This window comes from Chiroxiphia lanceolata, chromosome 5 (assembly GCF_009829145.1).
Source record: "Chiroxiphia lanceolata isolate bChiLan1 chromosome 5, bChiLan1.pri, whole genome shotgun sequence".
Lineage (NCBI taxonomy): Eukaryota > Metazoa > Chordata > Aves > Passeriformes > Pipridae > Chiroxiphia > Chiroxiphia lanceolata.
The window spans coordinates 11972707-11997689 of record NC_045641.1 but is presented as its reverse complement, the minus strand read 5'-3'; the positions used below and the strand labels follow the sequence as shown (position 1 = coordinate 11997689).

At 38.2% G+C, this 24983-nt stretch overlaps 1 protein-coding gene across 16 annotated transcripts in view; it reads right to left on the bottom strand.

Moving 5' to 3' along the window:
- MAGI2 (membrane associated guanylate kinase, WW and PDZ domain containing 2) overlaps nucleotides 1–24983 on the bottom strand; it is a 718675-nt gene that overhangs the window by 229554 nt on the left and 464138 nt on the right. For all 16 annotated transcript variants that reach the window (XM_032689609.1, XM_032689610.1, XM_032689611.1 and 13 more), the window contains 2 exons: nucleotides 17011–17226; nucleotides 8756–8969 (listed from right to left, as the gene is read on the bottom strand). In XM_032689609.1, coding sequence (XP_032545500.1) covers nucleotides 8756–8969; nucleotides 17011–17226 — 430 coding nt within the window. The remainder of the gene's footprint in view (nucleotides 1–8755; nucleotides 8970–17010; nucleotides 17227–24983) is intronic.

The window sequence follows — 24983 nt, the reverse complement described above, 5'->3', positions numbered from 1 at the left end:
CCTGGGTCCCAAGGCTTTGTCTATTCCCTCTTCAGCTCTGCAATGAACTAGAATCTGTAAAAGATCAAGGGAGACAACATTTATCTCCTCAACAATTTTTAATATAATTTAAAAGAAGCCTTGATAGGAAAGCTTTAACTATGGAAGAGAAGACAGAAGGAACACGAAATTGGCCAAATTAACATCAACAGCAAAAGTAACATTAACAACTACCTGCTGGATAGGCTGTGCATATTTAATGCTTTTAAGCACTAAAAACCCTGTAGAGGCATAACCTGCCTGCCTTTCCACTAGGTCTAATCATGTGTGTCCATTTGGGAAGTCTTACAGACAGATCAGAAGGAAAAGGGGCTGGGGATTTACGGATTAGTTATGAATGAATTGCAGATGAACAGCAGCAGCAGTTGTGGAGTAAATGCTCAAACAGGCATTTGGTGCATTTGTCACTGATTGAATGAGAGTGAAGTGATGCAACAAAAGTACAAAAGTGTCCTGTGAGAAATACAGCTATGGCTCCACCAGCATTTTCCACTGGCCAATGCTTCATTACTCAGCAATAACTATACCTTATCATTAAAGACGCATTTAGAAAGTCCATCATTACATAATTTAAATGATTTTGATTACTTGCTAGGACAACTCAGCTAAGAGGTAAGTACTGGCAAATCAACAATTCATGTCTTAGAATCTGTCTTAAAATCAAGAGCAAATTCCAGATTTTGGAAACTTTTAAAGCAGTTAATGAAGGATCCCTTTGGTCTTGCTTCAAGCAGGTGGAGCATGGGAACAGTACAACGTTTTTAAATTCATCCTAATTCGTTACCTGCTATACACAAAATAGAAACCGTATATAGACCTGAAGTGTATTGCAATTTTTTTTTTAAAAGGTCACTCAGTAAGGCAGTGAAGCTTAATATTATAGGCAAAAGTCAATAAAATAATTATTGCTGAGCTAACTTGAATCCTTGCTCTTTACCAAGTACTTGCATCTAGCAGAAATAGTTTATCATAATCAGAGTCCTCTGATATCAGTTACAGACAATTTTAAATGTATGTGGAAAAAATATTCTTCAACTGGTTTAAATAGAGTGAAAGAAAGCTCAGAACACTTCCCAGAAACCCTGACTCAACCTCTTCTTCTTCTCCAGGTTTTCTTTTAAGACTTCACAGAGACTTGTTATGCCTCTGTTCCCTGTTAATAGCACTGGAGCTAGGTACCAGCATCAGAGCCTCTCTGGGAATCTCACTGGATATTCCTCCATATCTTTAAGAAGCAAAAAACATTAGCAGTGTGGCTTTTTTATTTAACAATGTATTTTTATTGTAATTATTTGTTAGTATATTATTTTACTTAAGATTTGAATATAATGGATTTGTGTTAGCAATCTGTCAGTTTAAAGCACTTTGACAGATAAAGTTTCTTGTACTAACAGAGCCTTCAGACAATTGCTTGAAACATTTTTGAAGGAAATATAGAAAGTAGTTACTGACAGGAATAGCCTTAATGTCTTTTGAAAGCACTGCAAACCTATTCTGAATTGTGAATCTTGTAAAGTTTGTAATTTGCATGTTATTGTGAAAGGCACTTCAAAATGGGTATTTACCAGTATGCTGCTTCAGTGTTGTCGGAGACAGAACACATGGGTTTGTTCAGGTTTTTATTGTGAATACATTACATTTAAGTTGGTCCTCGATCTAACAACTTGAGCAAAGGGGAGTATACGAGACAGAAAACCACAATGCACCATAGACCCCGACTTCTAAAATACTAACTCCTTTTCATATGCTGAAGATTTGTAGATCTGCAGAGATTTTCAAGTAGCACAGTAATGATCTTCAAGTAATTTGTGTGAGGAGGGAAAAGGATGACAAAGCATTAAACCAGCAATTTTGCAATCCATACGTTGTGGGATGCTACCTATATTTTTTGCACACATATAGGAACAGACACAAAAGGAAGTTGTCCTCTGGCTATGGTTTGCATGGCAGCAGCTATGGCTGCCAGTTTGTGTTGCATTTCATGCTGCTGGTCTGTTAGGTGTGCTTGGAGTACATGGTCCTTAAGAGATCTGGGTTTGGGAGTGTCTATCCTGTGAATCTTAGATGGCTTTGGGCAGTAGATAAGCACTTATGTACTCAGCCCAAATACAGTGGTGGTGCCTCTAGGCATTCACAGGAGCAGAAGATGCTTATACAAGATTTTTAGGGAATGTATAAATGCCTAAAGTCTCCTATGGTAATTTCTGCTGTTGAAGTAATTCTCTTTGACTCAGGCAATTAATTTCTGATAAAGAATGGGCTTCATCTCATGTGACTACAGAAATTACACAGCTAAATATGTAGGATTCCTCTCTATTCAAGGGAGAGATATCTAAACAGAATAATTTATCTTACCTATCTTCCAGTGGGACCCACTAACCATATGCTCTTAGTGACATAATGTATGCTATGGCACGTCCCAAATGGCCCCCAGCTGTTACTCCAGAAGGGTGCTGGTTTTAACAAGTTCTGTCATATCTGTCATGACCATGGAGATTCTTGGGCTATTAGTATGCCTCAACAGTGGTGCTTTGGCTCAGATCAGGAGGTCACTTTCAAAGTGAATCTCTCTCTCAGTTATTTTCATTTTCATACTGAGAATTCTCCAAACTTGTAAGCTTTTCACTTGAACTTAAACCAGAAGACACACAGCAGGGGCTCAGTTAATGCACTACATTCACAGGCATGCAGCCTATGGCACCTGACAAGACCTAGAAGCTGTGGATGCTGGGTCGTCAGCAGTAAATGTTTCACTCTGAATTCTGTTGATATTGCTAATTTAGATATGGACATGGCTTAGATCAGAAGGAATTCAGACTGCTTTTAATTTAAATCCAGTCTCATGGACTGAGTTCAGGGGTCCAGGGCTGTAGACAACTCAGTGCACTCCTAGAGATCAACTTCCTTTTCAGCTTCATCTGGAAGTAATTCAGTGTGGGTACACTGAAACGTGAACCAAATCAGTGTGTGAAGACAACCAGAAGATTTCCTTCAAAAGTGTTCTCTTGACACAAATTACATACTACTGCAAATGTAGTTTTGGATATCTGAGGACATCTCTACTGGTAGAAGCAGCTACAATTTTGCAAATTAATTCTGCCCTTGTATTTGGACAGGATGAATCAGCCTCTGGAGGAAATTATCTCTCTCCAGTGACCACAGAAGGAGTCTTGGCAACTGGTTTATACTAGATACCTAATGCTATATGGCAAGGCAGGTGAGCTGAATCTTCTAGTTCAATAAATACAAAGGAGAAAAGTTATAACAACACTAAATACATCAGAGGAAATGTGCTGGAAGAAGAATTCTGCAAAGCAGAGTAGCAGAGACCTTTGGGGGAAAGACAAGAAATAAGAAAGTGAGGAAAGACAAGAGGAGTTGAGCTGGCAGTTTGACCTGGACGTCAGCACAGATAAAAACAGCAAGTGAGAGCAAGGGACAATACACCACTAGCACAGACTGAGAATGTCTTTATAACATCAAAAGGCAAGAGAAAAAGAAAGAATTCAGCATTCCACAAATTCTTTCTGGTTCTACCATCTCCCCATTCCTAACTAATTTGCCACGAGGCAAGGAAGTGGTCTCAGGAGAAAGAAACAAAGAGGGATCTTTTCTGTCGCCTGTCCCACTGTATGTCATATTGACGTCCAAAAAGCATTAGAAATCTGATTTGTTATGCTGATCAAAACTGACAAATTTGATCCAACATATAAACAAGGGAAAAGAACTACAGACATCTATAATCATATCTGCAATCTTGAGCAGGCAGAAGGGTATACTTCCACCTTTTAGTAGTATCTTCTAGTACAAAACACAGTTATTGAATTCAGTGGTGTATCCAGGCTTAACTAATATATCCTGTTTTCTGATGGTGAACTGATGGAGCAGCCAGGAACAACTAAATATATCACGGTTCTTCAGGTAAGCAAGATGTTGGGATAAATGTTCCTGAAGTCAAAACACTTTCCTACCTTAAAAAGTACTATGCAGAAATACTGATCCCACTGAAGTCAGTAGCAATATTCTTAGAAACAAACTAGGTCAGGATTTTACTTTTCCAGTTTGTAGCTCTACTTCTTTTCAGATATCACCTGAAATAGCACCAGCTGTATTTAAAAACTTAATGGTTGTTTTTTACAGTGAAGAGGAGAGAGTCCTTGGCAAAGGATTTTTTTATAGCTGTTTTTCAGTCTTTTATGGTGCTCTCATAAAAAAAAAAAAAGGAAAGAAAAGAAGGCAGCTTTAACAACTAAAAAAGATACTGCAACAGGTCCAAAAGGCAATGCTGACTGTGCTGTTTGGAGAAGTAGGTGTTCAAGTAGTAAGAGACTGAATGTCTCCAAGATGTACTGGAAAGTGGTTTGTTAAAACTCATGTGGCTATATTCTCCTAAAAATCATCACCACAAGTCAACTAATATGATCCTTTAAAGATCATAGAATCATAGAATCAACCATGTTGGAAAAGACCTCCAAGATCCTCCAGTTTGACCCTTGATCCAACACCATCATGGTTACCAGATCATGGCACTAAGTGCCACATCCAGTCTCATCTTAAAAACCTCCAGGAACGGTGAATCCACCACCTCCCTGGGCAGCCCATTCCAATGTCTGATCACTCTCTCTGTAAAAAATTTCTTCCTAATATCCAACCTAAACCTCCCCTGGCACAGCTTAAGACCGTGCCCTCTTGACCTACTGCTGGTTGCCTGGGAGAAGAGATCGACATCCACCCGGCTACAACCTCCTTTCAGGTAGTTGTAGAGAGTGATGGTCTCCCCTGAGCCTCCTCTTCTCCAGGCTAAACAACCCCTGCTCCCTCAGCCTCTTCTCACAGGACTTGGGCTTGAGTCCCTTCACCAGCCTCGTTTCTCTTCTCTGGACCTGAAGATGTTCTAAAAAGGTTTGACTTGACCTTTCTCCATTAAGAAAACAATTATTAATATGATACAAACAAAGGAAACCATATAAGGTTTTGAAGAGCATAGAGTCAAATAGCTTTAGTTATGAGCTATGTAACATCTACTGGCCCCATACTCCTTCCGGAGAGTTCTGCTGCCTATAGGTGAAGAGAGGGCTGGAGAGAGAGAGACAAAACCAATTCTGCCTTTTACAAAAAAGCATTATGATGTTCAGCCAACTGTACAGGACAGTCTATAATGTAATAATGTATGGGATGGAAATGGAGAGTTGGGTGAGGGCCACATTTAAGGCTGACTGCATATAAGGGAAGATGCAATGAGTATTTTGGTCCTTTTTTACTCCCTTCAACACTGCACTGGGTTCACAGCAAACTGCACTTCAACACAGCAAACACCGATTGCCTGGGATCCAACACAGTCTGCATCTGCTGACTTTGTGAGGACAACATGAAGCTTGTGTCTCTAGTATGTGGTTTGAGAGTTGTTGGTAAGGTGAAGTCTGAAGGCTATGGGGAATCACAGCCTTTCCTTAGCCGTAGGAGAGGGAAAAACTAAAAATCAGTGATGGTTATAATTTATTTAAGCACGTCAAAATACATCACACTCATCAGTCATACTTAAAGTAGGAAAGAAGGAGCAGATCTGGAGGTTTTTTTGATGGCATTCCAATTTATATACAGTCTGTTAATTATTTCATGTTCTCATTAGCATATGGTCTCAACGAAACTGAATGTATGAGATGGAGTCCTATTTGTGTAGTGTGTGTCTGTATTTGAAAATTGGGATTCATATGTAAGGGAGGCTGGAAACAGCCCAAAAAATGTACTTAAGTAGCTCTTCCTGAAAAACAGTGGTAAGTATTATTTTGCAAGAAGAGATGCTCTTCCTGTTCTGCCTGTGAATGCTAAAATAGGTAAACATAAGGTCAGGCACCTATGTCAGACAGGAATAGAAAGGAAGAAACAGAGCAAGACATGCTCTAAAATACAATCACACTCTGAATTGTTCAGTGAATCTAGTAGATGATATTTATTTCCTTTCTGCAGTCCTTAAGGCAGAGGAAATTCCTTCCAATGTGCTTTACAAAATGCTAACTGAACCATTAATGATTAACAAACATCCTGTCTACAGATAGTTATCCTTCTTCTTATGAAGTCACTTCCTCTCTCACTGTAAATCTGCCATATTATTTTGATGGCAGTTTTGATAAATGAGATCACATACAAATTTTAGAGGTTAGTTTGAGGTGAATGAATGAAAATGCTGTCACAAAATCTAAGATCTTTGGGTATACCTGTGACAACCTGGAACTTGAGATCGTTTACTGCTAGAAGTCTTTAGTGTTTAAAGGTACAATTCACATGAACCTCAAATAAAGCAATAAAAGATGCTGCCTAGTGTGACTTTTTTTCCCACTCATTGTGATGTACACTTTAAAAATGTTTGGTTTTCATCTATTATTTAATAATCTAGTACAATCTTTACTACTGTTCAGGGAGATGTTGTTAGACAAATAGGTTTTTGTTGTCTTTTTATCTTTCCCTCTTTTTGTGAAAGCAAATGGAGTCTCTTCATGCCATTAACCAAAGTGACTTGTAAACAAAGAGGCAATTTAACAGCATCCCCACAGCATTACATTCCTACTTAACCCCGTGAAGACTGTGCAATGTGAAAACTCAAACGATCAGAGAGTTGTTCCTTTGCTAGGATTCTAGTAAATAATCTGGTACTTTTCCAGATGTGTAATTGCACTTTTTTGCAACTACATTGTTCAAGAATATAATTTCAAAGGCAAGAAGCCCTTACAACAGCCTTTCTATCCAGTCTTCACCTCTGACTGATTTCTCTGCTTTACATAACATTCATTTAATGGAAGTGAATGATGAGCATTGTCAGAACTGCACTGTAAACCAGAGCATTTCCAGGAAAGGAAGCAAGCTGTGACATCAAAGGAATTTGAGGAGTGGAATGGCTGCTCTGTAGAGTATCAGGGCTATTTGCATTCCCTGTATTTGTTACAACATATACATTTATTTTCTATTAAATCACCTGCTGCAGTATTTACTGCTCTCACAGTTTGGTGTTTTATCATCCCCTCCCCCATGCCCCAAATGTATCACAGGTTTTTATTACAAGTAAAATAAAAGTGCCACATAATTCAGTCTGCTTTCTTTCAGAGCGCTCAATATGTGCAGAAAAATTAAATTTGGGAGAGAGGTAGGAAGGAAACAAGGGTTTGAGGTAGCCCTGAGGTCATCCTAGTTCTTCTCTGCTTGCTTGGGAAAAGTTACTATAATTACTCTTTTTCTAGAATAAGCATATTTTTGCCCTTTTTAGCAAAGACACTTATGTTTTAACAGTTACTGCTATTTTCAGCCTTGTATATGCCAGAAGCTATAGTTGGTCATGCCAGTGTTCATTAAAAAGTCACATGCATAAACTTTATTCTTATCATTTGTTTACACTTCATGTGATAGTCACAACATTTTACATTAAATAAAGGACTTAAAGCAGAATTGACACCACCAAATGTTATTTTTACCTACTAATAATCGGAATAACAGCTAATGTTCCAAATGAAGGCAGTACCTTAAAGCAAACATAAATGCTACTGCTACCTCTGTAGCAGTGTTCTGCTGATGAAGATGCTAGTTTTTCCTTTCTCTTTTTTCTTTTGTGGAACACACTATTGTATGAACTCAGATTGCTGTATTTTTATTCTGGTAACATATATTATTCATAGAATCATAGAATATGTTGAGTTGAAAGAGACCCAACAGGATCATCGAGTCCAACTCCTGGCCCTGTCCAGGACACCCCAAAAATCACACCATGTGCCTAAGAGTGTTGTCCAAATGCTTCTTGAACTGTCAGGCTTTGTGTTGTAACCACTCCTCTGGGGAGCCTGTTGCAGCGCTCAACCACCTTCTGGGTGAAAAACCTTTTCCTGATACCCAACCTAAACTTCCCCTGACACAGTTTCATGCCATTTCCTGTAGTCCTGTTGCTGGTCACAAGAGTGAAGAGATCAGTACCCGTCCCTCCACTTCCCCTCACAAGGAAGTTGTAACTTCAGTGAGGTCTCCCCTCGGTCTCCTCTTCTCCAGGCTGAACAGACTAAGTGACCTCAGCCATTCCTCATAAGGCTTCTCCTCCAGACCCTTCACCAACCTTGTGTGACTGTCTATTAGAGACTCACCCTTTGGACACTTGCTAACAGATTAATGAGAGCACTTAGAGAATAAAGAACTGTCATATCCATTTCTTCAGTGAGTTGACTAACTAGCAACAGGTATGTATAGTCTACCAACAGGAAAAAGCTTCCACACATAATACTCCTTATAGTCCACTCATTTATTTTACTATTTCTAAATATAGCATGGTCTCCCTCTACTGTTCACTAGCTAGTTTCCAGTCCACCCATCTTTCTTTCCTTTAATTGGCAGAAAGCTCCACCCTCTCCACCTCTGTCCACATAAGCAAGGACAAATCCAGCAATTGCGTGACTTTCCCATAAGCACCAAAAAAGCATAAAAGCCTTGCTTTCAACAGAAGAAACAACAGCTTTAACTGTTGCCATCAAAGCAAGCAGACCAGTTACCTATCTTAAAACCAGCAGGCTTCAATGTAAATCACTAATGCAGGAACTGTCACCAGGCCCCAGGAGCCTTGACAGCCAGAACATTCCTGCTGTTTTAATGAGAGGGAGTGCAATGCTCCACTTCACCATACAAACCATTTTCCTGCCCAGTTAAATACACTACAGCTATTAGAAATAGAAGAAATAAGACTTACTCAATAAAGTAGACTTCCCCCTTTTCTGTATAAGCCATTTCCCAGTTATCAGGCAGTGGGCCCAAGTCATCGTTCTCTTCAGGTTTGGTCTGCTTTGTTACATCCATATCCTCCTTTGCTTCTTCAGGCTGAGTATATCCTGGTGCAGGACAAGGTTGAGGGGAAGATACCTCACCCGAGGCAGCTGTACTCTTCTCTTCATGTTCACTTGATTCTAAAAGAGAAGAAAAATTATGGCTTTTGGATATCCAAATTAATGGTGAAGAATTTACTGGGTGCAAGACTCTATGAACTGCAAGTCTTGAAAGAAAGAGAAAAATTCTGTTGGGTTGACACACAAGGGTCCGTCCCTCTGATCGTGCATTTTATCTGGAACACAATAAAAGAAAATAAAGCAATAAAACCAAAATGAAATAAGAAACTAATAAAGAGTTCTGGCTCATTCTGTCCCAGGAGTTCTCCCAGACTAGCAGCAAGCACTGAGCAGAAGGCAGCTTCATATCCAGTAGTGTTACTGTCTTGTGTCTTAACTTTTCAAAGTATACACATATAAAACAAGTACCCTGCTGGTTTACTACAGACTGGAGATCCTTTTCAAGTAAAAAAGTATATGGACTAATTGCCTTATCTATATCCACATACCACAAAAATCAATGACATCCATCAACTTATAGCAAAATATTAACCATATAGAAAGTGGTTGTGATTTCATTGCTGATATAATCTGTGGGAAGCTTAGTTTCCTACAGCCAATGCCAAACGCTTCAACATGTCAACAATGCAGTCCACAATAAAGTTCAAGAAGACGACAATTTATTAAATGAACTAACAGTGCACCCAGAGCAAAGAACTATGCAGATACCTGTGTGAAACATGTAGGAGGTGGAGGACAAGTTGGGTGAAATGTTCTAATTAGTGATGCTTACAACATCAAGAAAGAAGAGCAACAAAAAAATTAACAAAAAGCATTTTAAAAAGCCCAGATTTTAAAAAACCCAGAGACTCAATGAATTTGATGTTATGGCTAGCAATGGTAAGAGATAAAAAGTTTAGGAGAACTGATAAAGATTAAATAAACAATAGTAAGAGTGCAAGTACAAATTGTTCTAATGAAAAACAAAAATAGTAAGTATAATCAGAGATAATTTTGATTAAACCAGGACTTATCAATGGTGTGCTACTTGAGAAAGAATAGTACAAAAGTTGAAAACCAGATTAAAATTTTAAGGATGAACACAGAAAAACAACATGGGCATCTAACAGTAAAAAAGAACAGTCAGTCTATAAAGTGGGATACAGTCAGGGACAATAGAGGTAATATCAAAACTTTCTGTAATAATAATAATAATAATAACAATAGCAAAAGCATATTCATTTTTCTATGTGGGAAGGAAGGAAAGCTAATAGTTTATGATGCATAAAAACCCCAAGGCAATTAGTGCTCTTTTTGCCTCAGTCACTACTGTGAAAAAATCACCTGTGATTAAATGACTAATGTAATTAATGTCAGCAACAGGGCTAAAGAATGTGGTGTAGAGTGGGCAGAGAACAGGTCAGGTAAAACTTTGATGAAACAGCCATTCTCAATTGGCAGAGCTGGATGAAATGAAACCTAGGGTACAGAGAGAACCATGGAGGCAGTCTTATGGCTAAAATAAACCTTTGAGACTTCATGGGGAAAAGAAACAGAAAGGACAGACCCAGTGCTGATTTCAGCAAAGCACCTATGATCTAGGTTTTTAGGTAGTTTTATATGCTTACTTTCTGAGTACCTAAGTTCCCTTTGAAATAATTTACTCAATTAGGCCATTGTGTCTTTCTGTAAAAAAGGAGGAAGACCCATGAAACTGTAACTTCACATCTTTCTCTTTTTAATTCCTAGAAGGGTTGCAACCAGCAATCAAATCACCTACATGTAAACTCTTCAGAGGTCATAAATATTTGTCAAGACTTTTCAGAAAGAAATTGTGTCAAACTAATCTTTTTTCTTTTCATGACAGAGTAACAGGTGCTGCTTCTTGGGGAGAAATGGTAGATACAGCTCTCATGATCCTAAAAAAAGACTTTTGACACTGACACATATAACCTGTCACAATAACATGAAAAAAATCAAACAGATCCAATCCTGAAAAGGGCGATGATCTATAGCTCTACATCCACATGCAGCTCGTGCTGCTAAATCGTAACTTGAACTATGTGGTATTACAATAATTTTATGCTGCTTGGAAACATGAATCTGCCTGTGGGAAGAAAAGAATTTGCAAGAGACACAAATGCAGTTTTTGCTTAATTCCATCCCACAACAGAACAGCAGGATTCCAGAGAGCTGAAGTCCCCTTCTCCTTATCTACCACTCCCCGACTTACCTTGGCTTTCCAAAATATGGGACACCTACCTGATGCAAAATTCCACAATCACTGTAAAAATACAGGATAGGGAGCAAATGCCTAGGCAGAATTCCTAGTGAAAATGTAATTGAGGTATGGGGATGTGTGAGGGATGTCTAACCATTATCTTTAATCAGTAATGATACTATTGCAAAGGAAAAACAAGCATCATAATAGCCAAGAACAGCAAACATATGCAATACAGGTCCTTCCACCTTTAGTTACAGAAAAGTTTAATGAGGAGTCCTGCGCCCAGTTTCAAGAATTTCATGACAAGAAAGACGGGAAACAGTTCAGATGACAGAAAAGAAACAAAACAAAAACCAACCAGCCAACCAAAAAGATATTGGAAACATGGCAAGATTGAAAAACAGGTGATTTTAACCTTGAGAAGAAAAGATTGATGGATAGTGAAAGTGTTTTCAACTATATAAAAGTTTTCTGCAAAGCAGACACGATATATGGTCTCCACTTCCCCTGAGAACAGGACAATGTAATTGCTGAAAATTTTTTTGGGGTGTTTTGTTCTTATCTCTGCAAAAGTAAGTCCTCATCTGTTTGAAGCATCATGGACAAATCTGTGAGTTATATTCTTGTGGCTGCCTGCAGTCTTGACCAAATTTCTGCTACAGAAAGGGAGATGTACGGATTAAAGTGAATACAAGACATAAGACCCCATGGTAGATAAACTGCAGTAGAACAAATACATTTGGAGCACAGGTGCATCACACACAATGACTATTGATCAGCCAATTGGCCTGACAGACCACAGATGTGGTGACACTGCGGTGTCTTGGGATTTTACCATGATATCTTTAATATGTGTTCTTCCTCAAGAGCTTATTTTCAACAAGTCTGAAGGGGTCAGATTCTTGATTTTCTTTCAATAGCTACATAAACAAATCCCAGCCCTCATGATGACAGAAAAAAAAAAGTGAAAATTAAGCCTTGAGGATTAGAAAAAAATATTCTGAGCTTTTCTAAGACCAGAGATTTCTATCAAAATAAAACAGGGAAAAAAAGAGAAACATGCTTATTTAACAACTTAAAATATAATTATTTTAAAGCCGATCTCATGAATAATTAATTACTGGATCATTATCTTTTAATAACTTACTTTGATAATGGAGAAGGCATCATGATGACTAAACCCCAAGCAATTAAGGTGGAATTGCCTTATGCCATTTAATAACTGTAAGCTGTACACAGTGGACATCCTAATCACACTTATCTGGAATACAGCCCCATGGTGTCATCTTATTTTCTGTTATATGTATCGATAGATACATATAGATTCTGTTATATGTATTGATACCCCAGGAAAGGTAGATATTCATCTTAATGCTTTTCTTTCTGCTAATATACATTCATATATAATGTTTGATTTGATAAAAAAAACCCAAACAACTGAGTTCTGGTTAAAAACTATCACTGTCTTTACTGTACAAATAAAATTTGAAATACTACAGTAATGCACTGCGAGCACAAATATTTACCTTCAGACAATATACAATATAAAAAAGATCCTAAAATTGTACCATAATATGAGTCCAGAAGTATTTTTGTCATTATAAAAAAACAATCAATGGATTTTATGTCAAGTGAAATAGCCTACTGGAGCTTCTGTCTCACTACAAAACAGATTATATGGTCCAGTTTTCAAAATCAGATTAGCACAGTTTCTCAAGAGTGAGTGTCCTGGGAAGTGACAGAATAGAGAACAAGATAATGTGTATGCTAAAAATAAGTATTTATCATTAAATACCACAATTTCATCTCTGTAGTACCCAGCTCCAAATACCAGCAGTTAAAATATTACTGCTGATATGACATATTCTCTATGCAGTTCATAGACAATATGGTGACCATTTAAAAAAAAATAACTGGTAGTTATGTTGTGATAGTCTCAGCATTTGAGCCTTCATCAATGCTGTCATGTGCACTTCAAATTGTTTCTATTATTTACGGTCTAATACTTGAAATTGCCATGTAAGAGTACCTTGTCTCTTTATTCCTTTATTTACTACTGCGGATTATTCAGGCAGTGAAGTTTGAAAATGTATTCTCTTCTTCTGGAAGGACCAACTCAGATAATCTAAGTAATCTCATCTAATACGCGTATGTTGTTTTCATGCCTCTGGCTGTCTTTGCTATGTAATAATAAAAATATAAACTCAACCTGTTTCCTGGGACTAGTGCACCTTGCATGGTGATTGATGGCACTGGGGCTCTGGTCTTCTGTTTCCTTATCATCCTATGGTCTGGAATAATAATTTTGAAACTTTATGTCATATCTTACCCCTCAATTAATTTGAGCCTCATAGAGCTTTATTCTCTGGGTGCAACTTATCATTGCTCAAGTAATGTCAGAATGACGCACATACATAAGCATGCCTTCAAGGTTAGAGTGATTTTTCTGGAGTTCAGATGGTAAATACTTCATCAGTCAGAAGTGGGAAGCAAATGTGACATGACCAACACAGTGCCAAAGCATGATGCTGGTTGTGAAGGAGACTGACTTAATTCTCTGAAGACACAGCAACAGCAGTAAAAACCGAATGTCTGACAAGTTGCAGGTTGCAATTTGACCAAGACTCTTTTTACCTCTTTCGTCAAAGCATCAGTTTTGCAGAAACCATTCATTTGAACACTGTCCATCAGGAAAGGCTTCTCAGGTGCAAGATGTCTCACCCAGTAGTGTGGGGAATTACACTAAGTGTAAGAAATCCAGTGCTAACTCTAGACTTGGCCATTTTAACAGCTGATCTATAGAATATGTCTCTCATATTTGCTTCCTGGCAAATAGTAAGATTCTTGATTTACATTTAACTATCTAGGCTCCTCTGCATCTGTAGGATGAATTAATCATTCTAAATTGTAGAGGTGATCCCCTAAAATGGGTATCCAAAACAGCTACGCTCTCTTACTCTTTGGAATTGCCTCTTCCTCCTTACTTTATATCAGGAAAGCAGAGACAAACAGCTGAAACAAAAAGGCATTTAGGTATACAGTTTACTATAAGGCTGGATGAGATAAATCCCATCTCCTAAATGACACTATTTTGTCCTGAGAGAACATGATCCAGGATGAAGGACTAAGAGTGCTCCATCCTAAATGGCCAAAAGCCCTATCCTGAAGCACTGAGAAAGACTCCAAGTGAGTTCTGGGCTGAGGACAGGTGACAAAAATTAGAAAGATTAAAAACATTTGGCAGCACAACTTACTAAGAAGACGATTATGGCAAGTTTGTCCAAATACAACTGTCTCAGGGAAATTTGATGGACATGAAGCAAGGTATGTGGAAGGTATCAATGGAAAATTGATAAAGCTCAACAGCTGCATAAATTATGTTAACAGACGCTGAAAAGTTGTCTGAAAATTCAGACCAAAAGCAGAAAGATTTCTGTAACCACAGATGTCACTTAATTGGTCTGATAAAGATGGTTTTTTTCAGAATCATCTTAAACCTGTTACTATTTCAACTTAGTAGTTCTAGGTGTTACAGTGGTCCTTTGAATTGAGAGGCTCAGATAGGTGGTTAATAAGCCATTAAGTTGCTGAGCATCTTTAAAAATGTGTCAATGTTTCAGATGTCCCAAGAGCCCTATAGTTAATAAAAGCCTCCTGTTAGAAGCAAAGTATTTAAAATAGAACACACTTTCTAAAAGAACTGGAAATAACAAATACCCTGCCTTTGCTGTTTCTGTATAAAAACTAGATTGCTCCCTCCGCCAAGAGTTTAAAATAAATAAATTAATTAAAATATTCTGGTTTTCCTGATTGTTCAAAGACACAAACTACAAATGCACTCACATTTTAGAGGTAACTAAGCCTCTGTCAGGGTCACAGAGAAAATGACTGCAGCAACAGGGTCTGTGGGAGCCACACTGCCCAACAAAGGCAACGCAGCATGTATGTACAGAGCTGCTTTGCTACAATCCCCAAAGTCCTCAATCAGTGTATCTGAACAACAAAACCCTGCTTATGAAACCATGAGAGCCAACACAGGCACTGCTTGTTCTGCTGGCCACACCGACAGGAATTACTTTGGGGGGGTGAGGAAAGGGAGGAGGAGGGGCTGTCTTACACCCATGCTCATGTATTTAATTTTGTAACACAGCACAGAAGTTCCTGCTTCTTGGGTGCTGCCTAGTCATTGCTCACACAGATTTTGCCCGGGAGAAGAAAATTATAGGTGCGGAATGCAAGGAAAAAAGCAGGTAAACAGTGCCTTGATCCAGCTGAAACATATTGTCCTGGAAATTGCTCCTCAGCAATGGTCTGTTATGTGGCACATTTTGAATAACTACTGAGAATGATCTTTCTAATGATTTCTACAATACACATCAGAGACCAAATCCTGCCTTTGCCTCTTTCACTGTGGAAGTATCCTGGCAACAGAGGCAGTGCTGATGTTTTATGTAAGGATCTCTGGGCTTCATCCTTTCCTGCTTAAATGTGTAGCAAAAGCATTAAGTGCCAGAGCAATGCCAACAGATGCAATGTCATGTGGAAGGGATGAGCAAGGCTCTTACAGCATGTGATAGCAGCGGCCAGGGAGTAATACAGCAGCCCTTCGGAGAGATGAGGGGAAGAACCAGACCCACTCACCGCACCACTCCCTGTTATCCTCCTGCTAGATGGGGATGGGTTCTGTACAGGGATTTTCCCTTATGTGTAATGTTAGGCAACAGCTACAGAAAGGCATGTGGCAAATACATCCTTGATGAGAAGATATTAAATTTGCTATACTTTCTAAGGCAGTAGGAGGAAAAAAGGTATATATAGACTCCGCAGTATGAAAATCGTTTTACAGTGCTTAGAAGATTAGGTAATGGATATTTTGTTTCACAGTAACCTATACATTTAGAGAACTTGCAGTATTTCATTTTATCTTCTCACCCATATGATTTTCCCTACAGACGTCTATTTCAATAATCTGTTTCTAAATTCCTAAGTTTACCAAAAAGGATTCACAGAGTTATTTCTCAGAGAGATATAAAAGTCTGGATTCTTTAATTTTCTACTTGAACAACAACAAAATCATTTCTTAAATGCTATTTCAGAATAAAAATTATTAAGTACCGTAAAACATTGCCTTGCTGAAATGTTGAGGGTCAAGTTGATTACTTGCTTCAGAGAAGGCTGGAGTGTTCTCACTTGGGATACCAGTCAGTACACTGAACACCTTTTTTTTCTGAATCACTATGATCCAAGGGGTAAAAGAACAGCTGTCTTTTAGGACTACATCTGAAACCCTTATCAGCTTTATGCAGGGTCTGAAACATTGTTGAGAAGGGTCTTCCTGGTAGTATTGCCAGCTAAGTTTCACTGGAACTGCCAAAAATTTGTTAATGTGATGACTTTACTATTCCACAATATTGCTAAGGTTTTGTAACAATTTACAAAAGTTCACTTCGTAATGTGATAAACAATCTAGTGAGTAATCACCATTTGAGAACATTCATTTGACCAAATTACAGTTCTCCAGACTCCCTCTGTAGTCAACAGAGAGAAACAGGCACTTGTGACTGATTTCCTAACCTGGAAATCTAAAACACAAAATCTAATCACACAAACCACCCTCAAAGAGTAGGTATTTTTCTCTTTGGTCTATAAAGAGGGTTCAAAGGGACTCGTTAAGAGACAGAAATCTTTACAGTAGCTGAGGTAAGTGAGATGACTCCCCAAAACAGAGGTTAAGAAATTTGTTTTAGACTTGAGAGAGATCCTATTATTCAGAATTCCTGGCTTTCACTCTTGCAAGAATATCCTTACCTGAACATGCATATTCTCACTGCAGAAGGAGGTAACTGAGGACTCTGTGAATAACAGAAACGCACTGCAAAGTAAGAAGGAAGAACAGACCTGGTGTTACTGTCACATCATTTCCATTGACCACAGGTCTTTCTTCCTCTTCCTCCTCTGGTGGTTCAATGCCTGTCTTCTCCATATTGCTCACAGACTTATTCCTTTTACGTTTGCCTTCAGCCCCGGGAGTGGCACCTGGGAGGATCTGATCTGTCACATTTAACAGCAGCGGAGCTGGTTCTGCTGGAGGCTTCGGAGTGCCGTAATAGTTGTCTGGAAAGAAAAGAAAAGGAATAACACATAAGATTGCACAAATACATATGCTGCTGCTGCTTCTTCTTTTGTCTTAGATAAATGGATTGTGTGAGGTAGGATCTGGCTCATCAGCTAATATAAAGATTGGTACAGAATATTTTCAGTGAAATTGAATATTTACCTTTCATGAAATGGTAATTAATTTTCTTGGTGGTACCACTAGTGATCAAATCATGCTCACAAGCATCTATCACAATAACACTTTCTTTAACGGCTAAATTTACATTCCTCTCATCCAAATACCTGACGAATAGGTAGCATACCAAAGTTGTTTTCTTATTTCAAATCATTAGTTAGGACAAATTAGTTTTACAACATTTATGCCATGAAACAAGAGTTTCTGAAGGATCAAAATGATGATAAAAGTATTGACTATTCGTTATGCTGTGTCATTTTCACTCCCTCAAATTATTTCACCTGCTTAGAAAGTAAATAATCATTCAATGATTCAGAGATTCGCAGTTTTCAGTAATGTTTGAACTACCTCGGTTTTCATATTTGTCAAATTTTTGCCATTCATGAGCTCAAAATTTGTAATAGTTAATGCTAATATATTTTCAAAGAAAGTCGAAACCCTGTGCTTGAGGGCTTAACATTATCTCAAAGTACTACAGAATTCTGAGAAGACTTAAGGTGGCTGACAGATTACCCTCTATTTATCTCATGAAATTTCTGGCAACTTTCTCTGAGTCATCTACTTTCTGTGAGAAGGATTATTATATTAGATGGACCATGGTTTCATCTTATCTATCAATATCTGTATGTTTGCATTTCTAGCACATCTGATCTCAAAATTACTTTTTTACTGATACAGCAAATTTGTCATCAAAAATATGATTAAAAATAAAATAGTAACATAATTAAATAAAAATACTTTAAAAAGCATGTGCTTTCTAGAAAAAACATAAATAGCAATATAAGGCATAAAGATAAAAACCTGCTATTTATGCAGTTATCTTTTTTCAACTCTAAGTTGCTTTGAAGGGCAGTGAACACGACGCTTTACAAGTAGATTTACAGTAGTTATTATGGGAAACTAAAAATACTATCCATGTTTGAGAAACTTTTCCAAGGAAAAAAAGCACCTGTGTAATGATATTAAATTGCTGAAAATATTTGTAGACTGTATGATCATTTTTTAATTTCTTATCCCACAATTTAGGGCTTCAGTACGATCAAATAGCAGTAGTAACTGACAAAAATTATTTTAATCACATATAGGCATGACAAAAATAAAAGCCTATGTTATACCTTCACAGTAAACCATCATAAAATACATTCTGCAGGCAGAATAAAAATTATTACTGGTACTTGTATTCCTGTGTGTTTCCAGTAACTCACAAGGTTCAGCTACATGACCATCTCAATACAGCTAAGTAATTAAGCAGTCTTGAAACTACTGAATACTCTGTGAATTTTTCACAGTGGTTTAGCAAAACAATATTCATAACAGATGTTTCTGTAATTGTAATACACTAGAAAAATTTATTGTGTTAAATGGCCCTCACATTCACTCTGGGCTTAGGGCTGGCTGAATGAAACTTTGAGTCGCTGAAGGTTTTCTTTGGATTTTATGAAATGGCCGCAGGTTTATCCCAGAACCCCAGAAGGGCAGTGAGATGTGCCTCTGTGGGGCTGCCTGTGATGAGACCTCCCCCAGTCTGCAGGAGCTCTCTCTGACTGCCAGGGTTAAAGCAGGGGAGCAGGATTTGGAGTCTAAAGAGAGGAAAGGAAATCCACATTGATCCACTCACAAAACCGTACCTCCAAAATACGTCAAAATCAGATCTGGTCTCTGACAGGGCAGGGTATTTCAGAGCACCTGAAAACCAACAGCCTTGGAGGCAGTGCTCAGTTGGAAGTGTACTTTTCTATTGCTTTAGAAACATGTTACCTTTACTGGCAAGAGTGTATGTCTGAAATATTACACATTTTGAAAAAAGGATTCCTCAAATAAAAAAAACAGTCTCAGTCAGTGCCACAGATGCCTTAAACTTCACAAAACTTGTGACGTATGCATTGATTTCCACTGATTCCATAAATATCAGTACACGTATCCCAGGGATATGGTACCAGTGTGACACAAACTGAACTAAAAATGCAGTACCTTGGCTTTTTTCCCTTTGTTCTTAGTTTTGCCATTGTCATACAAAATCCAGTGCAGTAGTAATTAGCAGTAATGCTAATATCCTGAATAGTAGATGAGATGTTTTAAATGAAGGACACTCTCATTCTATTTTTAAATATTAAACACTTTTTCACTTTGACTGACCATATGCATTAGTGGAAGACCGAGATAAAATTCACTAAAAAAAAACCCAACAACCCATGAATGTCACATACATAAAAATAGAAGAAAAAATACGTATGTAAGAGTAGGAGCCAAAGAGGATTTAACTCTTTCAGTTTCAAACTGAAAATGCAATATAATTTACAACTTCTGTCCTCTAACATAACATATTATGTGCTTTATGATCCAGTAACCATTGATTTAAAATTCAGTTTTGAATTATTAATTGCTACCTACCTATAGATCTATCTATTCTTAATTCAAAAACATGCATAAAAAGTGAAAATAAAAATAAGAAACTAGTCCACAGATATTCATACAATCAATGCATCATAAAAAATTATTAAAAGAATCCATACATTTCCAATGGAAGATTATATAGGATGAGACCCAGCCACCCCAATGAAGGAGCAATGCTCCATTACAAAAAAATTAGAATCAATATAAACTGTATGTTTTATCATGAAGAGATTCTCAGTGTCTTGAAATTCCCTACTTAACACTTAGAACATTAGATCTAATGGGAGACTGTCTCATAAAACCTTAACAAATGTCATATCTAGGCATAATGTAGAGACTAAATGTTTAAACACCATAACTTTTGTTACCATGATATTTGGAAAATCTCTGCTAAAACCAGCTCTTTTTCACCTTGCCTGAGCAAGGCCAGGGCTGGCTCAAGAGGTTACTGTTGAAACACTAACCATAAGGTACTGAAATTCCTGTAGGTACAAAAGGCACACCAAATAAATAATTTCAGTTGTGGTTAATTTTAAAAAAGAAATTAATTAAAAAAATTAAAAAAAGAAAGCCTACTAAAAGCAAACATAAATTCCATGCTCATTAGCAGTCAAAACCACCAGCAGTTAGAAGTTTTTAAAACAGTGAATGGAGCACAAACCAGACAACACCTTTATAGCACTAGACAAAACCACATAGTACCCTCTCTTTTGTATACTGCCTGCTGTTCTGGTACTTGCCTCTCAAAAATTACACGGGGGAACTAAAGAAGGGCAATTAAAGCTTGGAACTGCTTGAATTGATTTTGAGTTTTCAGCTTGGAAATGGGACAACTGAAGTGGAATATGGCAGATATGTATAAAAACAGGAGAACACTGGGAAAGTGCCTAGAAAATCAATGAATGGATGCTTGGCTTCTCACTACATGAGAACAAGAGGATGCCCAATGAAATTAGCAGGTCTAAAACAAGCAAAAGAAGTGTTGTTTTTTTTTTCATACAGCATAAGAGAATAGTGACATTCATCGTCAGGTAATGCCAATATCATAAATACAGTCAAAAAGCAATTATACAAAGTCATAGAAGAAAAAAAGACCATGAAAGCCTATTAAATGTAAAGGCACAAATTCTGAATCAAGAATTCCATACAATCAGGTTGGTGGAGTGCAGAACGTAACTCTGCATGCCTTCCCTGTTCTTGTATTTTATGCCTTAATATCTACCAAGGGCCAGTAATAGAGGCAGAGTATGGAGCTACAGCTTCCCTTGATTTGACTAAGTGCAGCCACTCTATTACTCAGGGGCCTCCTTGTTGTACTTAAAATAATGTGTGTACTCATCTGCCACCCCAGCACAGAGTCAAGAGGTCGATTTAATCCAGCAGAGCTTTAGCTAAGTTCTTTGTGCTGGACCTGAATCAAAGCCTTCATGCAGACAGGTAGTGCAGAAAAACCACCACTGCTTAATCCGTGTGGCTGCTGTTCCTGATTGCCTCAGTGCTCCCACCTGGTTCTGAGTGCAGCTGAACTCTGAAGATGATCTACCCTAACCTATTGGACTTTGCTGCCAAAGTGGCTTGAAAGCCGTGGCACAGATACAATTACCAAGTATCCCTTGCCACTCCTAAGCCGTATGAAAAGGTCTCCCTGATCGTGCAAGGAGGAAGTCAAACAATTACTGGGGAGGTTTGCTCTGATGACAGAGACCCCATCAGGAAGTCAAAAACTTGCAAGAAACAGAAAGAAAGGGAATATAAGGAGGACAAAACAGCCTTTTTTTTTTTTCCTGAACCTGATCTCACCTATGTCAGGAAGTAGCAAGACTTTTATTTTATTGATAAAGTGTTTGATGGTGAAGCAATACCCTAACTTGCTTTGTGGCAGAAAAAAGACAAAGTATTTGGGCACTAGCAAAGAAGTAGAAAAATCATCATACTCAAACGATAACAAAGTCTCAGACCTACTGACAGTCACTACAGTGATGTGCTCGACACCCAGTGATCCCAGTTACTGGGTACAGTCATAAATGATGTCTCCCATGATGTGCTCTACTTTGTGTTCCATTGCGGGGACTGACCTACATGCATTTCCCCTTGCCTGGCTTTCTTAGTCCCTATCGCCTTCTGTGGGAAAAGAGTCAAAATGCAGCACAGAGTGGACACCTCCACTTGCCATCCTTCCAGACAGAGAAGGGAGAGTAAAGGCTTTGTGTCAGGTCTGCACCCCAGGCTATGGAGGAGGATGTGCACCTTTAGCTCTTAGGACCAGCCAGCCTGAGCCATTACGCTGTGGAGGAAGGAGGTTATTGCTGACAGAGTCCTTCGCTCCTGAACCTTCCTGATCTCACCTAAGACAAGAAAAAGTCTAGTTTAAAAATGTGTTATGAAAAGTTAAACATGGTGCTAAGGAATTAGGAAATTATAGTAAGAATGAACAATCAGACAGAAAATGAGAGCCAAAAGCTTTTAGTATGAATATTTCCAGCTATGGTGTTGCTCATATTCTGAGCCCAGAACAGACAAACATTCCTTTTCATGCTTATTTTTAGAGTGGGATGAAACAATACCCAGCTACAAATACAAACCTGCTTCTGCTTATTCAACACCCTCATTTAAATTGATCTGTCTTTACTGTTTATACGTCTTTGAATTGCTGAAGTATCAGTCAAAATTGTATGAGTCAGCCAAAACTCTAGGAAATTAAAGATAAACCTTATTTTTCAGTTATGAGAACAATAACTGCAAATGTTATCATGAATGTTAAAGGTCTTCATATTTGCTTTTGTGATCACTCACTATCGATAATAAAGGGGAAGGTACCCTGAAGTCTAATTGTTGTCTAGATTTGAGTTACATTTGATATTTTAACAGTTCACAAACAAATACATATTGAAAGTTAATGGATTGCAATGATATACAGAGTTTTAGGTAGGCAGAAATTTGCTTAATTTTTAATTTACATAATAATGCGAACAAATGTAAATATTTTATTATTTGATTAAAAGAGGTTGGGTGCATTTGTTTATTACTAGAAGCCTATTGCATACAACACGAAGCAGCTCAAGAAGTGGGCCAATGGGAATCTCATGAGGTTCAACAAGGCCACGTGCAAGGTGCTGAAGCTGGGTCAGGGCAAACCCCTGGTATCAACACAGGCTGGGGGATGAACAGGTTGAGAGCAGCCCTAGGAGAAGGACTAGGGGGTGCTGGTGGATAAAAGCTGGACACGACCTGGCAATGTGCACTTGCAGCCCAGAAAGCCAATTGTGTCCTGTGTTGCATCCAAAGCAGTGTGGCCAGCAGATCAAGGGAGGTGATTCTGCCCCTCTGCTCCACTTTGGTGAGACCCCACCTGGAATTCTGCACCCAGATCTGGGGTCCCAGGCACAAGAAAGTATGGACCTATTGTAGCAAGTTCAGAGAAGGGACACACAAATGATCCACCACTCCTATGAGGACAGTTTGAGGGAATTGGAGTTTTTCAGCCTGGAAAAGAGAAGGCTCCAGGGAGACCTTATTGTGGCCTTTCAGTAAGTGGGCTTATAAGAAGGATGAATTTTTAGGAAGACCTGTTGCAATAGGACAAAGTGTAATGGCTTTAAAGTAAAAGAGGGTAGATTCAGACTCGATAATAAGGATGACATCTTTTACAACGAGCAGGGTGAAACACTGGAACATGTTTTCCAGAGAGGTCATGGATGTCCCATCCCTGGAAACATTCAAGGTCAATGTGGACAAGGCTCTGAGGAACCTGATCTAACTGAAGATGTCCCTGCTTATTGCAGGGGGTTGGACTAGATGACCATTAAAGGTCCCTTCCAACTCAAACTATTCTATGAAAATCAATGGGCTTTTTTCCCTTAACCTGCTTTGGAGCATACAAATGAACTGTTATGGTCTATATTCACTCTACCTAGCTTTAAGCATTTAACTGATGATCACCAAAATTATATAATGTTTTGGTATTAAGTAAAGCAATCATCTTCCGAGAATTGTCTAAATAAAATATCTCCATCTATAGTAATCCACAGCCTGCAAGCCCTGGGACATAAGGCTCAAATTTACTGCAGTCTGGAGTCCTCACCTCGCACATTCTTTGAATACAAGTTTAAGTGCAGGTTTCTGGCAACCTCCAGAAGACAGCAAGAAAGCAAGCCTATGGTTTTGGTATTGTTTAGGGAATGTCCAACACACTGGCAGTATAACCAGCAGGATAAGACCATATGTGGTTCATTCAAACTTTGTGTTCCATTTTCATGACCAACATATCCCAGGTGAATGGATTGCAGACATCTTCAATAAAGGATTTGGTATTAGAATCATGGAATCATTAGGATTGGAAAAGACCTCTAAGATCATCAAATCCACCTGTTAACCCAGCACTGCCATGCTCACCACTAAACTGTGTCCCTAAGTGCCACAACCACAAGTTTTTCGAACACTTCCAGGGATGGTGATTCCACCACTTTCTCGAGCATCATGTTCCATTGTGTGCAATGGATGTCAAAGACAGGAAGGAATTCTTAAATGCAGGGTCTGTGGACCTCCACGAGCCAACCAGGTAGTGTCACTAGGCTTTCACTTCACTGCACTCACACATCACTTTGCCATGGATGTATGTCCATTTAATTGCCATCTTATGAAATCAGTTTATTGTAACATTTCTGATCACCTGTATGTGTAATTTAGAGCATTCTTTTGTACGTCCTGAAACACGTTCTGCAGTACAAATAACACAAATATAGCATATTTTAAAACTGAAAAATTAATTTTTCAATATTCTTACAACCATATTATAAAATTCCTAAAGAGGAAAACAGTACATAGACTTTGTTAAAATATAATTAGTGATGTATTTTAACAAAATTCAAGACAATTACCACCTCCTTAAGAAAGTCTAGGAAACTTCTTTTCACCCACTCACCCTGAGTAATTTGTTTTGACGGGTGACTATACTATAATTAGAGCTTCTTTAATCATTGCTGTAAGGTTGGGTGAGTAGATTTTGTTCTTGGGTTCATACATTTTCATGATGGTTTTGCAAAGCTGCATGATGGATTACAGTTGCAGAACTCTTAGTGTGACGCCAAAGAGAGTGGAATTAAAATATGAAGCTTTCTGAAGCCTTTAGATTTTAGATTTACATTGATATTATTTTCACTATGAACTTGTGTCATTAAGATGGCAA